The sequence below is a fragment of the Larimichthys crocea genome, unplaced genomic scaffold (genome assembly GCF_000972845.2).
Source record: "Larimichthys crocea isolate SSNF unplaced genomic scaffold, L_crocea_2.0 scaffold83, whole genome shotgun sequence".
In the NCBI taxonomy this organism is placed as follows: domain Eukaryota; kingdom Metazoa; phylum Chordata; class Actinopteri; family Sciaenidae; genus Larimichthys; species Larimichthys crocea.
The window spans coordinates 214,770-235,418 of record NW_020860930.1 but is presented as its reverse complement, the minus strand read 5'-3'; the positions used below and the strand labels follow the sequence as shown (position 1 = coordinate 235,418).

At 45.0% G+C, this 20,649-nt stretch overlaps 3 protein-coding genes across 8 annotated transcripts; 2 read left to right on the top strand and 1 right to left on the bottom strand.

Annotated features, from left to right (window-relative positions):
- Positions 1-32: 32 nt before the first annotated feature.
- Positions 33-4,569, bottom strand: LOC104928157 (proton channel OTOP3). 4 transcript variants are annotated; one of them, XM_010742385.3, is made up of 7 exons: positions 3,240-4,569; positions 3,005-3,141; positions 2,237-2,295; positions 1,961-2,109; positions 1,202-1,884; positions 961-1,113; positions 33-882 (listed from the first exon to the last, which is right to left on the bottom strand). In XM_010742385.3, the coding sequence occupies exons 1-7, from the start codon at positions 3,616-3,618 to the stop codon at positions 712-714; spliced, it is 1,731 nt and encodes a 576-aa protein (XP_010740687.2). In that variant the 5' UTR covers positions 3,619-4,569; the 3' UTR covers positions 33-711. The 4 variants fall into 4 exon arrangements, with proteins under 4 accessions (XP_010740687.2, XP_027132952.1, XP_019124508.1 ...); XM_027277151.1 differs by having other exon boundaries at positions 961-1,884; XM_019268963.2 differs by having other exon boundaries at positions 33-1,113.
- Positions 4,570-5,412: 843 nt separating this feature from the next.
- ush1gb (Usher syndrome 1Gb (autosomal recessive)) lies at positions 5,413-11,147 on the top strand. 3 transcript variants are annotated; one of them, XM_027277058.1, is made up of 4 exons: positions 5,677-5,780; positions 6,468-6,655; positions 8,524-8,971; positions 9,065-11,147. In XM_027277058.1, the coding sequence occupies exons 2-4, from the start codon at positions 6,543-6,545 to the stop codon at positions 9,884-9,886; spliced, it is 1,383 nt and encodes a 460-aa protein (XP_027132859.1). In that variant the 5' UTR covers positions 5,677-5,780; positions 6,468-6,542; the 3' UTR covers positions 9,887-11,147. The 3 variants fall into 3 exon arrangements, with proteins under 3 accessions (XP_010740673.2, XP_027132859.1, XP_019124521.1); XM_019268976.2 differs by having other exon boundaries at positions 5,717-5,780; positions 6,450-6,655; XM_010742371.3 differs by lacking the exon at positions 6,468-6,655 and having other exon boundaries at positions 5,413-5,780.
- Positions 11,148-11,697: 550 nt separating this feature from the next.
- Positions 11,698-20,022, top strand: fads6 (fatty acid desaturase 6). Its single transcript, XM_010742373.3, has 6 exons — positions 11,698-12,360; positions 14,118-14,284; positions 14,856-15,036; positions 15,227-15,414; positions 17,136-17,315; positions 18,071-20,022. The coding sequence occupies exons 1-6, from the start codon at positions 12,102-12,104 to the stop codon at positions 18,218-18,220; spliced, it is 1,125 nt and encodes a 374-aa protein (XP_010740675.2). The 5' UTR covers positions 11,698-12,101; the 3' UTR covers positions 18,221-20,022.
- The last annotated feature ends 627 nt before the right edge of the window (positions 20,023-20,649 follow it).

The window sequence follows — 20,649 nt, the reverse complement described above, 5'->3', positions numbered from 1 at the left end:
GCTCGACACTGAACTGATGCCGCTGTCCTGACCTGCTCTGATGGACTGAAACCCGCTCTGAGATGGAAACACACGGTGTTGTCCGCGGCATTAAAGGCTGATCAGAACCGTTTGAGCTCAGAGGAAGTTATTTCATGTATACGGCCAAAAGTTTGTGGACACCTGAACATCAAACCCTCGTGAGTGCATCGATCGGCTGAGCAGAGATCTCCTCCTGCTCTATGTACATCATGTAAAATCACGTTGATCTAAAATATTGTGAAGATCATCAGTGTTGTTTAAATTATTATAATTTATCTAATAACATGAAAGTTTGGGGGTTTTTCTCGAGTTAGATGAGGCGACATCATCAACTGCACCACTAGATGTCACTAAATCCTCACAGACTGGACCTTTAAGTTTTTATTGAAGTCACATGTTAATTACATATTTGTTAATTTTGCAATTTAAGAGATGCCCTGACCCTGAAGGTCACATGATGACAACAGAGCTGGTTCTATTTGTTGATGAAGAATAGCTGAAAGCTCCAGAGAAAAGTCCTGAGTTTCCCTTCATAGATTATAGATTATTGATAGTTTCATTACAAATCAAACTGGGAAAACGGCAAAAGGACAAAAACAAACTGTTGTATCATTGAGATATTCTTTAATTTGAACTAAACCATGAAAAACAGACTAAAAGTCCACACAATAAAAAAAGAGTCAGCGTCCGTCAAGCAGCGATGAGCAGCTCCATCAAAGCTCCCACTGAGTGCATCCTGTAGAAAACGCTGAGCGGCTGGCCCAGATTCACCAGAACAAACCAGGCGCTGAAGCCAAAGAACTGTTTCCCGAGGCCGTTCTCGAACTGCGGGTGGACTCCGAACGCTGGGATCACCCACAGCTGGAAGGAGAGGGAACATGGACGTGACGGATGAATGTAGAAACGACAAAGAAAACACAGAAAGACGCGTGACGTTACCATGACGTTGGACAGGATGAGGAAGGCACAGATTTCTCTGATCGCTCTTTTGGTCCAGGAGTTTTTCCCATCGTGCTCTTGAGCAGCAGTTGGCGGTTTCCCCTCCAGCAGCGAAACATCCGTCGTCTTCTCCTCTTGTTTTTGCTTCTTCACCTGTGGTATGACAGTTGTATGATTCAAACAAAACCTTTTCATTGATGTGTACGTTAACCAAACACCAATGCAGGTGAAGCTCGCTCACCTTGAATATGCTGCTGCGCTGCTTCTCTTTCTTCTTGGCGAGGAGCTTGGGGTGCCTGTGGAGGCCTTCGATGATGAAGATGTTCTGGAGGATGAGCTCCAGCAGGCTGAGGAGGGAGTACGACAGGTCGAGGTCACCCAGAGGTCCTTGGGTCCCCACAGCGAGGGCCGCCACCAGGGAGAAGTAAGACAGGGCGAGCTGGCCGAGAGCCGCCGCGACCAGCAGCATCGCGTCCAGGCTGCGAGTTGGGTTGTGGCCTCCTTCGTTCACCCTCCTCTCCAGCCTGTGGACCAGCATCCCAGCCAGGCAGCAGAGAGACATGACGGGCATGACCGCTAAATGGAAGCCGTAAAATATGAGGAAGGCCGTGAGGCGACGCTGCCGCTGGCTCACCCACACCTGGTAGAGAATGAAGGTAGTCACTCCGGCCACGAGGACCAGGCCGCCAAACACGAGGCCGTAGATGAGCCCGCCTTCGTAGACGATGTGAAGGGTCAGCTTCTGAGTAACGTGGTGGTGATCTGCACTCATCCTGCGGCCCACGTTCTTCCACATCACGTAGATCATGCAGCCTGCCATCAGGTAGTACTCCATGTTGAAGGGATAAAGGATTTCAAAGCCTTTCCTGAAGGTGAGGCAGGCTGCACTCGCACTGCACTGACACAAGGTCGAGTTTGCGATTCCTGGAGGAAAGCGTAGAGAAACATGTAGAGTGTACAGGGCACAGGTGTGTGAGGGTACCTGCCTTACATGAACTACCTGTCAGATCAGAGGCGTCTGCTTCAGATGAGTTGCTGAAGTCCAGCCTGTCTTCTTTTTCTAACTCGATCTCCTCATGGATGGTGTCCTCGGTCACCGCGTTCAGCCACAGCAGCAGGTCAGCAGAGAGGATCAGCATGAGGCCGGACCTGCGTCACACAGCATGGAACATATGAACACATGGAAACATGAAGACCAGAAACTTTATCTATAATACATCTACAGAAAATGTATGAAATCTGAATACATGAAGTCAGTAAATATACGCGGATGAACCTGGTGATGATCTTGTGTCTGTGAATGCAATCTTTGGAGTGAGCCCACAGCAAATATGTCTGCAGATGAAAAATAAGAAGCGTGAAGGCAACATGCAAATAAGTATTTGTACTTTGCATTGAGTGGAGATTTTATGTGTCACATTATTATTTGAATAATGTTTTATTCAAATAATGTTTAAATGTTTTGAATATGGTTTATATAAGCGGCCTGTCCCTTTTTTGAATTTCTGAAATTTGAGGCATTAAATCAAAGAGCAATTTGTGTTCGCTGATTAAAAAACTATAGTTTCAGAGCTGATTGGATAAATTTTGGTGTTTTTAAGGCGTTTTTGTACAAATTCAGCTTCAGCTCAACATATTGAACTTTTTGTCTGTTCATCTAAAGTTAAAATTGTGCTTTTTTCTTTGTGTTAGGGTGACCTTTAAAAGAAGCAATGACACATTCAAAGCCTTAGAATAAAAATACATTTATGGGGCGTTTTATAGCTTATTTACTTATTATTTATAGTAAATAAGATTTAAAACGCCACATTGCTCAGCTCACTTCCCTCTCTGTTTCTACTAGTTCCTGACTTTACTTTAAAAGGCTGTTCCACTTATTTCTGCGTGTCATGAAACCTACAAGCTGTGACTCTCTGTTTTGCTGTTTCAGCCTTTTTACATAAGGTCACACTTTCCTTCCATTTTAATTATGTCGTTCTCTTGAAAGAACAAATATTTTCCCGAGGTCTCGTGGTGTCGGTGTTTCACTGTTAGATATGGTTACCTGCAGTGTGAGGAAAGGAGCCTCTATGAATGGAGACAGCACTTTAGCAGCAGGCTTACACTCCCTCATACTGATCAAATATCCGATCCTGCAGACGTACAGCAGCAGACTGAACGCAGCAAAAAGCAGGAGGACCACTGCAGCCGAGCAGGAGACAGAACACATCCCACATCACCTCACAGGAAACATTATTTTATCATATTCTGTCATAACTGGAACACACAGAGGCGCTTACAGGTGACAGGGATTCCCCCGGCATGGTGGTCTTTATGTGGACAGATGCCGGGCTGTTTTCTGGCCCACAGCAGGTACCACAGCATCCAAACCAAGCTGACCCCCATCAGCAGCAGCATGAACACCTGGGGCTCCTCGTGCTTCAGGCCATCAGGGTTGAAAGCCTGTCCGGCCACCAGAGCAGCTCCGAGCAGCACCACGTTCAGACCCAGCAGGCCAGAGATCAGACGCCTACCACTGGGAACCCAAACCAGCACCGGGTCCAGCTCCTGGTCCTGGATCTGATGGCTAGAGCTCTGTACTGGTTCTTCATCGTTGGGGGGGTGTTCAGGTGTCACCCAGTGTGAATCCAGCTCTGTGGCTCCAGGATCTGAATTCATATTCACCTTTATCTTCCTTTAAAAACAGGTTTTAGTTCTTCTCTCTTTCCATCCAGTTTTCAGGCTTTTCTCTCCTTCTCACACTCGTCAGCTCAGCGTGTGAAAGCATGTGTCTGAAAGGTTCCAGTAATCCACCCATTCACCCTCCAGCACTGGCACAGGTGTGGTCACAATCCAGCACATTATTAACGACACACCTTAACAAGGAAAAGCAACGTGTTTACTCTGCATGTTGACCATTTACCACCGTGTTGCAGCTTGAACAAAGTTTGCTTTGTGGCCCCGAATGAGCCGAGCAGAATCTTTGTCAATCCACATCCTATTTGTCTTTGACCTCACTGACGTCATTTTACTTTGAAGGTGTTTATCAGCCGGGCCCGGTGCCAGCTGGTGTCACTGGTGGAGTACAGTCGACACCAGGAACTCACTGACTTCTAAATGTAACCTCTTATCGCTGCAGTGACTCACACAGTGGCTGAGGGATCAAACCTGATAACCTGCTGCAGCTGACTTCAAGGAGTTTTGAGTCCAGTTCAGACTTTCTTCACAGCTTGTGCTCAGCTCCGGTTCTGGCACAACAGCCTGGCTAACAAACTGAGCTAACAGCAGCTAACAGCAGCTACAGTTCAGTTTGCTGCTCTGTCTGTGTTATTTGCACTGATAAACGCTAAAATATCGTGATGCTTTAGTTGGCTGTATTCTATCATACTGTGGTTCTGATATCTGTGTGGAGGTGTGGTCATTAACTGATTAACTGCCACAGTATTCAGCAATGAGTGCTGCTTTGCAGACAGTCAGTGCTCGCTTTAAACCAAGCTGGAGTCAAAGTTACTTAATCTTTATGGTTAATGCTGAACTCTGAACTCATCAGCTGTCTCCTCTGTGGTCAACGATCAGTGTTTTTATTCTTCTTGTATAGCCAGAAGAAATCTGAATATAGGTGCGGTGTGATTTCAGTGTGATTCTATTCTATTCTATTTACAATCTCTATTCTATTCTATTCTATTCTATTCTATTCTATTCTATTTTATCTAGTTGTATGTACATAATCTATTCTATCTATTTCTATGTACATGGTCTGTTCTATTCTGTTCTATTTCTATGTCCATGGTCTATTCTATTCTAACCATTTCTATGTACAGGGTCTATTCGATCTATTTCTATGTATAAGGTCTATTCTATTCTATCTATTTCTATGTACAGGGTCTATTCTATTCTATCTATTTCTATGTGGGTCTATTCTATTCTATCTATTTCTATGTGTGTCTATTCTATTCTATCTATTTCTATGTCTGGGGCCTATTCTGTTCTATTTTATCTAGTTCTATGTACATAGTCTATTCTATCTATTTCTATGTATAAGGTCTATTCTATTCTATCTATTTCTATGTCTGGGGTCTATTCTGTTCTATTTTATCTAGTTCTATGTACATAGTCTATTCTATCTATTTCTATGCACATAGTCTATTCTATCTACTTCTATGCACATAGTCTATTCTATCTATTTCTATGCACATAGTCTATTCTATCTATTTCTATGTACATTGTCTATTCTATCTATTTTTATGTACATGGTCTATTCTATTCTATCTATTTCTATGTATAAGGTCTATTCTATTCTATTCTATTCTATTTTATCCATTTCTATGTACATGGTCTATTCTATTCTATTCTATTTCTATGTATAAGGTCTATTCTATTCTATTCTATTCTATGTACACGGTCTATTCTATTCTATCTATTTCTATTTCCGGGGTCTACTGGTCATAACATATGTAAAGGGGGCGGGGCTTATCGCTCATAGCCCCGCCCCTGCCTGACAACCAGCACGCCTCGTGTCCGTCTCCTAGCAACCAGCTGTCAGCCGCTCCGTGCCGCTCCGTGCCGCTCCAGGCCGCCGGACTCGCCGCGTTCCGGGACTAAAAAGTTGCCTAAACCGGGGAGAACCCACCAGAACCTCCATGGAACCGAACTCAGAGTGAGCCCAGGGGCGCCGCCATGAACGACCGGTACCACCGGGCGGCCCGGGACGGCTACCTGGACGTGCTGAAGGAGGCCACACGGAAGGAGCTGAACGCACCGGATGAGGACGGCATGACACCGACCCTGTGGGCCGCGTACCACGGGAACCTGGAGGCGCTCCGGCTCATCGTGTCGAGAGGGTGAGTCCACAGAGCAGGAGCCAGGACCCGAACCTGCAGAGTCCTGCAGAGTCCTGCAGAGTCCAGTCCATCAGAACCAGCAGAACCAAATGATCATCTGCTAACATGACGTGATAAATAGAGATTTATCTTATTCTGTTATTTTAATATTTTCTTTAACTACATTTCATTTTTATTTATTTTATTTATTTTACTTATTTAAGAAACATGCTTCAAAGATGAAACTTTAACAATAATGACGTCAGAGTTGTTCAGATCATACAAAAATAAGAAGTGGTGTATTTATAGTTTATTTACCTGAGCGAGCCTCTGTGAACATGAACATACAGAAACATGGTGCCGCGCTCCTGCCTCCATCACTCATGTAATCAGTGCAGCTCTGCACATTTAAAGGTCACATGCAGTGTGTGACATAAACACACACACACACACACACACACACACACACACACACACAGGAGCATGATAACTTTACATTTAATCTCACACGTGGATAATCCATTACATAGCAGGTCAGAGCACGTGCAGATATGATCATACACAGAGCGTTATGATAAAGGCTGCAGGAGTAAGTCTATATTCTGCTCAGATAAGTTGTAGCTAATGTATCAGGAGCCTTTTGTTGGAGGAGACGAACAAAGCAGGATAATATTTAGTGTATGGCAGCAGACACAGTATGTCATGCAGCCGGTGGCAGGTTTATAAGGCGAGCGGTGAAGCAGCAGGACAGTTTGATGCAGACGCAGGGAAAAGGTCACGGTGATGGATAGGGAGTCTTCTTGGTGCGGTCGTCCCTGGAGGATGCGGTGCAGGGTGGACGTGAAGCAAAGGACGACGACTAAAGCTGAGCTGCAGATCAAAGGTCACGGCAGAAGGTAAAAGGAAGGAAGAAGATGAGTTATTACTGCTGCAAATTAGAACAAATCTCATTAAAGAACAAGCTCAGTGACACGAGGTGCATCAGAAATGACTGAAATCATAAATCTATAGGAGAAGGTCATGAAGCCAGGCTGGTTTAAAGAGTCCGGACTGTGGCAGGGAAGATAACGTATCTTATTATATCAGCTCAGTTCCTCTGTTATTCACATTTTAATGTCCTGTCGTGAAGAGGGACCGGGTGAAAAGGTCCAGTTATTTCTGTAGAACAGTAAATATTTATAATAATAATAATAATAAAAATAGTTTAAAGGTCCAGTTTGTAGGATTCAGCAGCACCAAGCATTGAGGTTGCAGATTATAACTAACTGAACACCCCTCACCTCACAAAAACAATCGACTAACATAAAACTAACTTATGACTAGTATACTCAACATTTAGCCATGAGGTAAATCTTACAGACGTGGACCTTTAATATTCTAACAACCAAACAACTGTTCAGCATCAGGATGGTTCATCCTCCGTGGACCATGAATGACATAGATGTACATGCGGTCTGGATCATAGTGGCGAAAGACAGGACGGTATTTCAGCAGTACTGGTTGGTTTCTGGGTCCGTTGTGTGCTTGGATGACAATAATTGACACAGGACATAGATGGGGGGGCTCGGTTCTGTCCAGAGGCCTCCTCGGAGGTTTGGTCCGGCCGTGTGAACTTGGTACCGAAGCAAAGTTTTGAAGTCTGACACCCAGCTGTGCGTGTTGCTAGTAAACAGGTTTGTGTGTCATCCCTGAGTCAGAGCTCCTGGCAGCGCCGCTCATGGTCAAGTTACGAGTTGAGATAATTCGGTGTGATTCCTCCTCGGTTACTACAGTGATACATTTCTTGTCTGTACTTCTGGAATATGATCTGCTTAATTGCTCTTTCAGCTGACAGTCCATGTTTGAAAATTTAAATGTGGCGGCCTGAACATAAAAAAACACGACTCCAGTTTCAGGGTGTGTCATTGCGAGAAGTGAAATCAGGGTTCGTGCCGATAAAGGTGGTGACCTGCAGTGTGTGGTAACTGTGTCTCTGAAAAAAACAGACTCTTGGTGTGTGGGATGAATAATGCAAAGTCACCTCTGTCATGTTTAACCTGAAGCGCTTCAATTATTGATCAGGGCTCAGCTGCGGCGCCGCCATGTGGGCGGGGAGTAAACAGGAAGAGGAGGGGCTTCACTTCAACACAAACACAGTCAACATGCTACGTCTGTTTCAGTGTGACTGATTTGTAAAAAGTCCAGAGTGTTGTTGTTGTTGTTTGATCTGTTACTGCTTGCACAGCATATGATTCATCAGAATTATACATTTATAAAAGACAGTGATGTCTGCAGTTTCGCTTCATCGGAGCATCTCCTGACTCTCAGGGACATAATTGTAGGTCACATGAGTCATCTGACTTCCTGAGTTTAGCGTGTTGTTGTGTAAGAGGATCGGCAAAGTGAGCTTGAGGTGAAGTCTGCACCACGCCACATCTCTGCGAGAAAACATCTGTTTGGTGCCGAAATATGAAATTAGAAACCCGTGCACAAAAGAGGCCATAAATAAGAAGTAAGTTTATACTGTGGAGCCATGTCAGAATACTCAGTTATTCTATTTCGTGATATGAATATTGAAAGAGAGTGCAACTCTTCTCGTCTGTTGTTCCCCGTTGGTGGAACGTCCTACCAGTTCCCTCTCTACCTTCACAGACCTCCTGAAGACCTCCAGCTCTTCAGAGAGGATCTCCTCTCCAACACTACCAACACCTGTACATGATAAATCTGCCCCCAGAAGAACAGCTTAATGACTAAATCTAATGTAATGTCCTCCTGTTCCTTCCAGAGGTGACCCGGACAAGTGTGACATCTGGGGCAACACGCCGCTCCACCTGGCAGCTGCCAACGGCCACCACAACTGCCTGTCCTTCCTGGTGGCTTTCGGTGCCAACGTGTGGTGTCTGGACAATGACTACCACACGCCACTGGACATGGCCGCCACCAAGGGACACATGGACTGTGTTCGCTACCTGGACTCCATCGCCTCCAAGCAGTTCACCCTTAACCCAAAGTTGGTCGGCAAGCTCAAGGACCGGGCGTTCCGCGCTGCCGAGCGCCGGATCAAAGATTGTGAGAAGCTCCAGAGGAAGCACCGTCAACATATGGAGAGGAGGTTCATGAAGGAGTCCGCCGCGATGGACAACTTGGATGCTATTAGCTTTTCCAGCTACACCAGTGGCAGCACATTGAGCCGCAAGTTCAACACTGTCACCTCCAACATGCCATACTCGCAGGTGGTTGCTCTTTAACTTCATGTTAAAGCTACTGTTCTGTTTTCAACATATTTGCCCAAATATTAATGTCTAATGTCTGAACTTTCCTCTCAGGCCACCCTGCACTCCACCGCCAAGGGCAAGGCCAAGATACAGAAGAAGCTGGAGAAGAAGAAGCAGGTTGATGGAACGTTCAAGATCTACGAGGACGGGAGGAAAAGTGTGCGTTCGCTGTCCGGCCTGCAGCTCGGCAATGACGTCATGTTCCTCAAACAGGGCACATACGCCAACCCCAAGGAGCGGTCGCGCCTTAACATCCGCGACATGTTCCCCCATGACAATGACGACGATGCCGACACCGTCTCCCGTGCCATGAGCGACCCGGGCCTCCATGAGGCTGCATACTCTGAGATTAGCACAGACTCCGGACGCGATTCCCTGTTCAACCGACCCGGGCTCGGCACCATGGTGTTCAGGAGGAACTACATGAGTGGAGGCATGTTTGGTATCGGGACACGGGATGAAGGGAGTGTAGCAGGGAGTGAGCCGGTGGGCCGGGCACCTAACGTTCGTCTACGAGGACATCTGCCTCGACGCTCGCCCAGCTTTGATGAGGACAGTATTGGCAGCGCCTTGAGCCTGCAAGAAAGAAACCTTCAGGAGTTGCCCTGGGAGGAGACAGATGTTGCGTTGGATCAGGACTTTGAGCCAGAGAACAGTCCTCTGGAGACCTTCCTGGCCTCTCAAAGCCTCAGTGAGTTCATGCAGATCTTCAGAAGGGAGAAGATCGACCTGCAGGCTCTGCTTCTTTGTTCAGATCAGGACCTCACCAGCATTCATATCCCTCTGGGCCCCAGGAAGAAACTTCTGGATGCCTGCAAGAGACGTCTGGACACTCTAGATGAACCAGAGGGCATTGAAGACACTGAGCTCTGAAGGTCTCCATGAAGTTTAAATGGGAAGCGCCGCTGTCCTTTCCAACTACATAAACCTTTGATGTCACAGATAAGCTACTACTTTTGCATGCATAATTTATGTAGATGACATTGGCTGGGGATGACGGACATCACTGGTAGTGATGACCCCCATTGAGTCACTAGTTGATTAGCTACTCTAATATTAGTAAAGCCTGAAAACCTCCTGTGGCCCAAACATAGACTGTAAACGTGGACGGAGCTTCAGGGTCTAAAAAGAGGTTTTGAAGCGTGTACCCTCCCCAGCTCCACACGTCCAAATCTGCTTACTTCTGAAGATGGATGACGGCTTCATGTCAAACTCGCGGCTTTAAAACAAACTCATTTAATGTATAAACTTGGGTCCAAAAAGCATTTTCCCCATTTCTAAAAGAGAAGTCTGTAAAACTGTTGACAGGACGCCTCCAACTGCAAACAAGGTCAAATAAAACGAAGGTTCTTACATTTGTAAAACTTTCTCAGAGGCTAGAGAACTTAAAGGTGTGACAACGTAACCCTTCAAGCGCAGTGAGCAGAGTAAACTCCTGTCAGGGCTCCACCCGTCTGTGCAGCGATCTAATCAATGACTGAAAGCACCTGTGTGCAGGTGTGTCAGCACAGCCTTTAACAAATGAAGCGTGACCTGGGAGCTGTTTTACTGGCTAAATGGCGCCACCTAGTGATGAGATCATGGAGGGTGAAAAGACATTTTAGCTGCATGAGAACATCTAATGTTGTTGTGCATACACAATGCTGGCTTCAGGTACAGTCAGTGAACACAGCATTGAATCTGAAGCTTTGCCACACGTACAAACACATGCGTGAGCGTCCTGCGTCGTGTCTGCATGGATTCTCTTCCAGTGAAATTCAGCCTGTTACTGTAACACCTGTTATCTGCATTAATTCATGCATCATTGAATTATTTATGAATGTACCTACTTTAAATATATTGTACAGTTTTCTTACTTTAAACGCGTCGTTTTACTCTGTGGCACACAAACAGATTTAGTATTTATGGATGAAAACATCCTCGGGCTGACTGTTGCTCTGTAAACTGTGTCGCAACAGTAAAAAACAAGTTGCGGGGTTATGTGAGTTTGTGTTAGATAACGCTGTTATCTCAGGTTGCTCCGGGACGTGTTTGGTTTCAAGTCTGTTTCTGAGTATGCATGAATGTACGTTTTATGATGAGAAAAATGTTTTTGTATGTGAAGCTGTAGCCACAACTGTAATTATCTTTAATAAAATAAAGTGAAAATATAAATGTTTGGATTCACTCTGACACTCGTGGACGATTAGTGCACGTATCAATAAAAACAACGAGCTCAAGGCTGTGGGAGGATGTAAGGGGAGCCGAGAGGCAGCCTGGTGTTCTTATGTTCCCGTCTCTGCAGTACCTGCTGTCCTGTGGAGTACGAAACACACACACACACACACACACACACACACACACACACTCTATCTGTTAAAGTGCACGCTGCAGTCTGCATGCCTCAGGCCAAGAACACTGGCCCGTCCCCAGCAGCACTGACATTAGATATGTGCACGTAGATACATACTAACTACCAGGGCACATTCTTTCACACCAGCATCTTCTCCTCTTCATCCCTGAACCTTTCCCCCAGTGAAGAAAACAACTGAACAGCCACTGTTAATCCACTCCACCGCCCTCCTGTCTCCCGCTGCTTTCCCAGGAGGTTTGCCAAGGTTACGAGGAGGAGGAGGGAAGCTGACACAAAGAAACACAAGGGGGGTCAGCGACATGCAGAATGCATGAGACACCAGAGAGGAGGGAGGGAGTGGACTCTGAGCTGAGCAGCTGTAGTTTAGTGTGAGGATTCTTGGATGCATCACGTCACGGGGCAGTCTTACATCTCTTTTTTTTTTGGATGATAAATTCCACTGCTGCTCGATTGCATCAGGAGTCAGCTGACAGGAGGGGTGGAAAAAAAGAGGAAACAGTGTAAGAGAGATGAGAAGGAGGTAGAAGAGGAGGGTCCACGAGGCTCTTGAAGCAGCAGGAAGGGGGCTGGGCCTCTCTGACAATGCTCCTCGCCAATGAGGACTTTCGCAATGCTCTGACCTGTGGACTTTATGTGCAGGGTGCAGCGTATATGCTTCTTTAAAGAGGAAACAAACTGCATGCTGACTTCTGTCCGAGCAGCAGCAGCAGCAGCAGCAGCAGCACAGGAGCTGACATGCAGAGTGTACCGGAGGAGTGGAGGGAAGGACGGGATGAGGGAGGAGGAGGAGACGGGAAGATGGGGGAGATGTTAGTGAAGAGGAAAGGGGATTCAGAAGGCAGCGAGGAGATGAAGAAGAACGGCGGTGAGGAGGAGTCGCTCATGATGGAGCTGACGAGGCTGGTGCAGAAGATGGTGAAGGAGAGCAGCTGGTGGGAGAGGAGGGGGATCGACTGCAGCATCCTGGCAGCAGCATTCCTCTGTCTGCCTCCCGGTAAGAGTGTGCGGAAACTTCACACAGCTGATCACATCATGGGTGGGTTAGAAAGTCTGTAGATGCTGTTAGAAAGCAGAGGATGATGAGTGATTAGTTATTTCATGGCACAGGAACTGCAGATGAAACATTAACCTGATAATTCAATAAAACATGGGGAACTTTCTGCAGTGACACATGATAGATGCATGAAGATCACACTGAATTATCACCATCATACTGCCTGTACAATGCAGAATATACACTGCAGGAAAAACACAAATGAATACATCATTAAGTACATAAACAGCCTGGAGCCCAAAGTGAAGTCTTAAAATGAAGGACTGCAACTAACAATTCTTCTATTATAATTTAATCTACCCTTTGTGTCCTCGATTAATCATTTATTCCATAAATTGTCTGAATGAAAATATCAATCATAAAATCTTTAATTTGCCTACAAAATATTCAGTTTACTGTCACAGAAGCCTAAGAAGTTAATTCATGTTTAATGTTGTACTACACGCTGCCTCATTCATTCATTTATGTCCTGTGTAAAGTAATCCAAGTTTAAAGTCCAAGCAGCTCGTTCAGCCCGGCTCTTGTTGTCATAACTCGGTATCCCATGGTCCTCCTCTGTCTATCTGGGTCACTGGTGGTCAGCGGCTGACCTCAATTAGGACGGGAGCCTATTGTGACCCGCGTCACTCGATCATTGGAAGCGACAGCTCTCCACACACCACAGGACACCTGGTTCAGGCTTCAGTTGTAATCCAGACTCTCTTCACTCAAATGAACCCATGCACCGTCGTATAAGGGTGGAGGAATACTCACATGTGGCTTGGATTCAGTGGCACAGCGGGGTCGAGGAGGCATCTGTCATTGTGTATCTGAGCTTGTGACTTATCGCCTCGAAATAGGCTGCTTTGAAATAGGAGGTGTGGTGTATTAGTGCTGTTTTATTGGGTTAGGGAGCTGCAGCCAGAGAAGCCTCTCAGCGGCTGCTTGAGTTTCAGGGTTATTAGAGTTAAAAAGACCAATCTGTCACCACAAAGCAACCACACTGATGCTGCATCTCCTTTATTATTCATCAGGCATTTCAGCACTGAACTGAAACTGCAGACAGGAAGCGAATGATGTGTGAGCAGAAACATGATGTAATCGTGTCAGACAGTCACCTGCAGCTCAGGATAGAGTTTCATTGCTTCACCTGATCTTCCTGCAGAAACACAGCAGACCTTCAGCCAGAGAGTGGCGTTGCCGTGGGGATGGCAGTGTGTGTGTGTGTGTGTGTGTGTGTGTGTGTGTGTGTGTGTGTGTGTGTGTGTTGATCCCACATCTTGGCCCAAAGTCAAATACCTCCACCTCGAGTGTTGGATGGATTAACAGCCATTTATGGTCCCGAGAACATTAATCCCAACGTCTCTGCTGAACTCTTTGTGGAGTCAAAATGTCCACGTCTCCAACACTTAAAGGGCCAGTGTGACAATGTGTCTTAGTATGTTTCCATCAGTGTGTAACCAGCGAGGAGCGGGTCCTCTTCCACGGAGTCTGCCATGTTTTCTACAGCAGCCCAGAGCGGACAAACCAAACACCGATCTCGATCTTTTTCTTACATGCTTATCAGGACAGGCTTTAATCTCAGTCACACGTTCAGGAAAGAAACTCAAACACTGTAAAATAACTTCCCGTTAAAGTAAATGTTTAAGTTATGTGAAGCGGATGAAAACATGTGTGCTGTTGCCGTGGTAACACAGCTTTCTGTCTCGGTCTTGCAGCCTTCCTCCTCCTCGGCTCCTCCCACGTCGTGTGGTTTTCGGCGGGCGTGCTGCTGATGGGCGTGGCTCACGCTGTCCTCACCGTCAAAGGGACACACCTGGCCAGCCACGGGGCGCTGAGCGAGTCTCAGGCCTGGGCAAAGTTCTGGGCCGTCTTCTTCATCGAGGTTAGATGTACAGAAATACATTTTTATTACTCTCACATGCAGCAGGAGAGTCAGATAAGAAGATTGAAGCCACACATGACTACAATCAGCTAGTTAGCTTAGCATAAAGACTGGAAACGTGGCTCCATCCCCCTGAGAGCACGGCTCAATAATTAACAAGTCACAGCTCCGTGTTTATTCCATACAAACACTGCAGTTATGGCTGGGGTGGTCGCCTGGCAACCGCACGGTGACAACAAGGAATATTTTATTGCATAAATGAAAGAAACAATCTATAATGTGTTAGTTACCTTTGGTGAGAGATGCTAAAGCCTTCAGCTTGCAACACAGGTGTGAATGTGCAGCAGGGTGAGGCCTCACACTCGCTGCGTGACCCTAGAAACAGTAATATTTACACAGGTGAATGATTAAGTGTCGAGCAGACTGACCTCTGTGAACTTGTGAATTCACATGTGGATGTTTACTGCGAAAAAACGTGTCAATCGATACAAAATATGGATGTTTTCACTGACCGTCTGTGTTTGGATGTTTGGATGTTCACAAACTAAAAGTCTGTCCTTCATCCATTCAGATCTGCGGCTCCTTCTCAGCGCGAGCTGGCATTCAGGGCCACATTAAGATGCATCACGCTCACACTAACGTCATCGGACTGGGTGACTCCAGCGTTTGGAAGGTCCCCTTCTTGCCTCGCACCGTCTACCTGTTCATCGCTCCCCTGGCCGTGCCCATCATCACTCCACTTGTTGCACTCGGTAAGAGGCGCCACAGGACCAGAGGAGATGTTTTATGGGTTTGCTCGAATATTTCGACATTAAATGTGACTATCAGCATAAAGTTGCGATGGGTATCTTTCCTTCTGATCCTCTTCAAGTGCCCGTGTTAGCTCGCCTCTCTCACTTATGTGTGAGTTTATTCTCATACCTGTGATGGTTTCTTCCACAGCTCATCTCAAAGGACACTCTTTGGTCCACATCGTCAGGACCATCATGATGGTAACACTGGGCCTGTATTCACAGTACTGGCTGCTGATCCACGTCTCCGGGTTCCTGTCGCCCCTCAGTGCTTTGCTCTGCATGCTTGTCTGCAGAGCAATGTTCTCCGTGCCCTACATCCATGTCAACATCTTCCAGGTGAGAAATACCTGCAGCGACCCGCTGTACTGTACATGTTCAGTCCATGTTCTCCAGTCTACAGCCCCGCTTTTATTTCACCAACCACTAAAAGTCACTCCCAGATTATTTGGCCTCTTGCTCCATGAAGGTCCTGTTCAGTCTCTTCGCCTCCGCCATGATGTCCATAGAAGCTGCTGAGCCCGGTTCTGTTGCTGTCTCCTTTGCTAGTGATGTGAACACCAACCTTCCCCCCAGCTCCCAATCTAGGAACAGCTAACTGAGCTAACGGCAACTACTATTAGCAGCAGCTAGCCTGAGAATTAAGGCAGAGACATCAGAGGGGAAACCAGAAAACATTTCCTCCATAAAATATGATCCAGTTTCACCAGAATCAGTGAAATAGTTGGTTTGCTTGGTTGTTTCCATGACACCCTGACCCTGTCTGCTGAATAAGATCATGTGATATGACTGAAAGCTCCAGAAAAGCTGCTAAAGGGACTCCCACTATGATAACACTATATTCAGAGTTCACAGATTTGCTAAAGACTGCGGCGTCCTTTCATGCCGAGTGATTATGAGAGCACTTCTTGTTGCTTCTGAGAAACCGTTGAATGCAGCTTTGTGTTCTCGTAGACCGGACCGGTCGGGGAACTAACGGGATAAAAAGAAACAATTCATGCATGATTTTCCCAGATTGAGTCTCGAGTCCTGCAGGTCATTGTGCATTGTTCTGATCAAAGTGTGTAGGTGGATCAGAAAACACAGGTTCTTGATGTGAAGTCAGGGGTGGAAATGTTTGTTCTCTCCGGGGAGTCGGACTGAAAACCTGTTCTCTGTCTCCTGATGCTGTTGTTGGCCATTGTCCTTATCTGCTTTTCCCTGAACTCAGCGTTCCCATGTACTTTAGCCGAGGATGACCTTTGGATTGGTCTGATCTGAAAGTTTTCCTCTCTATATTCTTTATATATCCTCTATACTCTTTGTTTTGTATTCATACAAACAGTGCTGGTCCATCGAAACCAGCCATACAAACTTATTTATTATTTATTTAAACTTACTTATTGAAATTCAAGGAATTGAAATCCAGTTTAGTTGAACTGGTTTCTGATTTAGCAGCTGATCAAAGCAAGAATTCACCCAGTGATTGAGGACGACATCATCTCTGAAAAGAGTTCACAGTGTGTTTGTTTGTTTGTTGGTGATTTTGCACCACTGAACCAGAACTTCATCTGAAATACTGAAGCAACATTGCGTATATGGCCTCTTACATTGCCTGACTTAGTGCCGTGCGTACTCCTCCCGACCCGTGTTGGGTCAGTGGGTCAACAGGAGGTCAGAGACGTTAGTTTATGGTAGGAAAGTTACACAGTGTTGCTTTAATCATGAGTGTGTTTGCTTTAATTAAAGATAGAAGGCTCGGAGCTTCAAAGTAACTCCTCCAGCACTGTGAGGGATCAGACCAGCTCATTAAACAAAGCAATAATCCTCATTAAGACCTCCAGAGTTTTCTGTACGGAAGCCCTGAGCGGCCGAAATGATCTTGTGATCCATTTAGGAAGTGTAATCTAAATTGTTCTCTCTAAATGTCTTGAATGTTTTCAGTGGATCAGGTTGGAAAAAAGTTTTGTCAGATGTTGTTGTAATACTCATTGTGACCACCAGAGGCTGAAATGCTCCTCATCAGTCAGGTAGTATGACCTGTGATTTAACATGTGACCTTTACCTGTGTGTCATCGCAGCACATCGGCCTCCACATGTTCTCCCCGACCCGTCGACCGAAGAGGATCTACCAGATGACCCACGGCGTCCTGAACCTGCCACGTAACTTCCTGCTGGACTGGACGTTCGGACACTCGCTTATAAACTGCCACGTGGAGCATCATCTCTTCCCCTTCCTGTCTGATCACATGTGTTTAAAGGTAGGAAACACTTTACACATATAGAACGTCTATATAAAACCTTTATATTTACAGTAATTACCTGTTTGGTTCAGGTAACAAACTTGTAGAGTCTTTCAGTCATATCACATGATCTTCCTCCCTCATTATAATGTTTATTTGAGAATTCGTAATGTTAAGTTTTAACATTTGTGAGAGTGTTCAGTGTATTGCTGCCAAACAGATCAGTGTCACGATTGTTTGAAGTTTGTTTGTCGTGAAAATATCTTCACAGTCTTAATGTGGTGACATGATACTGGCAGCAGTTTGCTTCCATACACACCTGACATGAACCGTGTTGCATTATGGGAAGTGTAGGCTTGAATCATACTAAGGCCTCAAACTCGTCTGCTGCTTCAAATCCACTTTAAAAAAATCTGAAATAAACACACACAAGTACACACAGTGTCTATTTAAGACCGCAACACTATCTGGAAAGTATTTCAGTTTTAATTACATTTTATCTATATAATCAAATCATAAGAGAAGTCTCAGGGCTCTTTCTACACAGAGCAGGTCTTCATAATATTATTTACAGTTCACACCTTGGTTAAAGTGTCATGGAAAAACTAAATAATATATAGTAAAAATTCATAAATAATCAGAGTTACAAAGTCAGTTATTTCAGATTTTGGTGTGAAACGTGTCGTGGTCCTTGTTGCAGTCAGTGTCAGTGAATGTTTTTTGTGTTTGTCACCTCTGCATACACCTGTGAACGTGTCCCCGTGTCTCTCCAGGTGAAGCCCGTCGTGTCCAAATATCTGACTGAAAAGAAGCTTCCGTACCAGCAGGACAGCTACCTCTCCCGCCTGAACCTTTTCTTCCACAAATACCAGGAGCTGATGGTGTTCGCCCCGCCCATCACGGAGCTGGTCGGCGTGCAGTGAAAGAGAAGAACTCCTCAGACTAAAGACTGCTGCTGCTCCAAAGCACAAGCTTCAGTGTTTAAGCACATTTCTGCTGACATGTTCTATCCTCCACAGTCCAGGTTAACTGACAGACTATGTTTTTAATCAATAGCACATTGACACGTGAAACTTTTCTAACTGATTACAGAATGAACACGCTCAGAGGTCGTTTCATAAATAGCACAAAGAGAAGCGCTCAACCAAAACTTCATTAGGTTTAATGGACGCTGCATTAAAAGTCACAATAAGGAGATTAATCACATGTTTTTATCTGATCTGAGGTCTGTTTCATGAAGCAAATAGTTCAAGTTAGTGAGGCTCTTTGTGAGGAACCTGCTGGTCCTGAATAACTGGTTACCTACGACTGGATTTTACTGTAAGGTGCAACACCGAGCGATTCAGAGCATCATATTTTATCAGATATGAAGAAATTGTTGATGCATTTGGAAATGTAATTATTATATTAATTAATATTAATTAAAATATATAAAATATTATTTAGAATATGAAAATAATACACTAATCAAATGTGTTATGATGGCACTTTATTTGTACTGTGGTATAATTTATTGGCATTTTTAAAGCTTCATCCTGGGCATCAACCAAAAGTGACGTACACGAGACTGAACACTGAAATTAACACAGAATGCTGGAAAATGAACTACGATCATGTTTAGAATAATGTTATTGTCTGTAATATTATTATATTTTACTTGGACCATGATACCGACTGGCTCGCCGTCTGCAAATCACCCCATCAGCCAACGTCACGAAGCCAAGCCACGACCAGCTCAGCTGGTTGACCTCCGCCTTATCGATGTCACACCTGTTTGTCTTAATGCACAAGTTAGCATCATGGATCACGCTGGCTGATGAGGTCATTTGGCAAACAGCTAGTCAGCAAATTTACCAACCAGATCAGCCCCCCAGAGTCTGGAGGAGTTCGATATCCACCAGAGACGGGGGTTTGTTTTCTAGCAATATGTCCATTTTAGCTCAAACCAGCCACAGCATCACGGTTTATTTCACGTGCTGTCCATCAATGTGAGCCTTTACTCTGGACTCGTTAAGAGAGAGAGGAAGCACTCAGGAGCATAACCGTCACATCCTTTGGATTGTCTGCAAAGATTTGTCCTCTGGATGGAAATCAGTCCACAGGTTGTCGTGAACAGGCTGTTTTACAACCTGTTGACCTATTAGCAATAAAAAGTGATTAAAACATAATGTTAATACATAAAATGCCTCATAATCGTACATAAGGACCTTTAAAGGAAGCATTAAGATGGAAAGATGTAGGCGTGTGTTGTTTCTGGACGAACTGTCTTCTCTGAAACAACCTGTATGTCAGTCGAGACGGTTTGAATGTAATCTGGGCTGGTTATCGTTTTTTTTGTAATCTGATTATGCAATCCCAATTTCATGTAATCTATTACTCCCTCACCCTGTGTACAGACCATCCGTGGCACAAACGGTTTCTGTCTTTACTGCGGACAGCTGAATTGCACTCGCTGGCTAACACCTCTGACCTTACTCCTCCGTTTCCATAGTGACAGATGTTGATGCTGTTTTATTGTCAGTGTAAATGTTTAATTCTCCGTCTCCTCTCGTCAATGGCACATTCTTGACTGCACTGTAGTTACAGCACACAAAGACACGGAGGCGTCTCACCGTGCTTTGTTTCTTCTGACGATGAATTTTAACCTGAATTTTATTTTATTGCCTTCATTGACATGACGTCTGTGCTGCTTATATCATATTAAACTATGCATAATTTCAAAGCCTACAGGTTTATTTTTAAATTGTGGACTCACATATAAAGTAAAGGTTGTATTAATGTACATTTTAACAAACTGTGGACACATTATCACCTCGTTAAGTGAGAACGTTCGCAAACTCTCTCCTCGTTACATTTACATTGATTCATTGACACTTTTAACAGAATCAGAATCAGAGCTTTACTCTCAGTGAAACTCGCTTTAATCTCTTTAAACTCTCTTCCAGCTCTGTTTTGGTCTCCACCACCTCCAAAGATGAATATCTGTCTCTTCAGCTGCTAAATCCTCCGCTCTGTTCACCTGCAGGTCTCTAACTGTAAACTGCTGTAAACTGATCAGAGTTTGTCCTCCTTGCTGCACCTGGAAACAGCTTCGAGGAGCCAAAACAGTTTCATGACATAGAAACAAAACAAGGAGCCAAAAGAGGCACAAAAACTCCAAACTCAAAGAGTCGGGTGACAACTCTCTGTAGGTGTGTCATAAATATTCACCAGTGACTTTGACTTGTTTCAGAGTCTGTAGATGTAGAGACACGACTGAATCAGTCTGTTAATATTTCCTTGACACATTCATGACTTTAGAAATGTGTCTGTCCATCTTTTAGCTCAGAGAATGTTTCTGATTGGTTTAACA

Excerpts from the sequence above, each read along its gene's own strand:
- LOC104928157 (XM_027277150.1), bottom strand. The coding sequence starts at position 3,618 with ATGAATTCAGATCCTGGAGCCACAGAGCTGGATTCACACTGGGTGACA. Across the intron at positions 2,296-3,004 it reads CTCCTTTCCTCACACTGCAG|ACATATTTGCTGTGGGCTCA; the intron begins GTAACCATATCT and ends TTTCATCTGCAG. Across the intron at positions 2,110-2,236 it reads AGACACAAGATCATCACCAG|GTCCGGCCTCATGCTGATCC; the intron begins GTTCATCCGCGT and ends TGTGTGACGCAG.
- ush1gb (XM_010742371.3), top strand. The coding sequence starts at position 5,617 with ATGAACGACCGGTACCACCGGGCGGCCCGGGACGGCTACCTGGACGTG. Across the intron at positions 5,781-8,523 it reads CGGCTCATCGTGTCGAGAGG|AGGTGACCCGGACAAGTGTG; the intron begins GTGAGTCCACAG and ends TGTTCCTTCCAG. Across the intron at positions 8,972-9,064 it reads CCAACATGCCATACTCGCAG|GCCACCCTGCACTCCACCGC; the intron begins GTGGTTGCTCTT and ends CTTTCCTCTCAG.
- fads6 (XM_010742373.3), top strand. The coding sequence starts at position 12,102 with ATGCAGAGTGTACCGGAGGAGTGGAGGGAAGGACGGGATGAGGGAGGA. Across the intron at positions 15,415-17,135 it reads TCCATGTCAACATCTTCCAG|CACATCGGCCTCCACATGTT; the intron begins GTGAGAAATACC and ends GTGTCATCGCAG. Across the intron at positions 17,316-18,070 it reads CTGATCACATGTGTTTAAAG|GTGAAGCCCGTCGTGTCCAA; the intron begins GTAGGAAACACT and ends GTGTCTCTCCAG.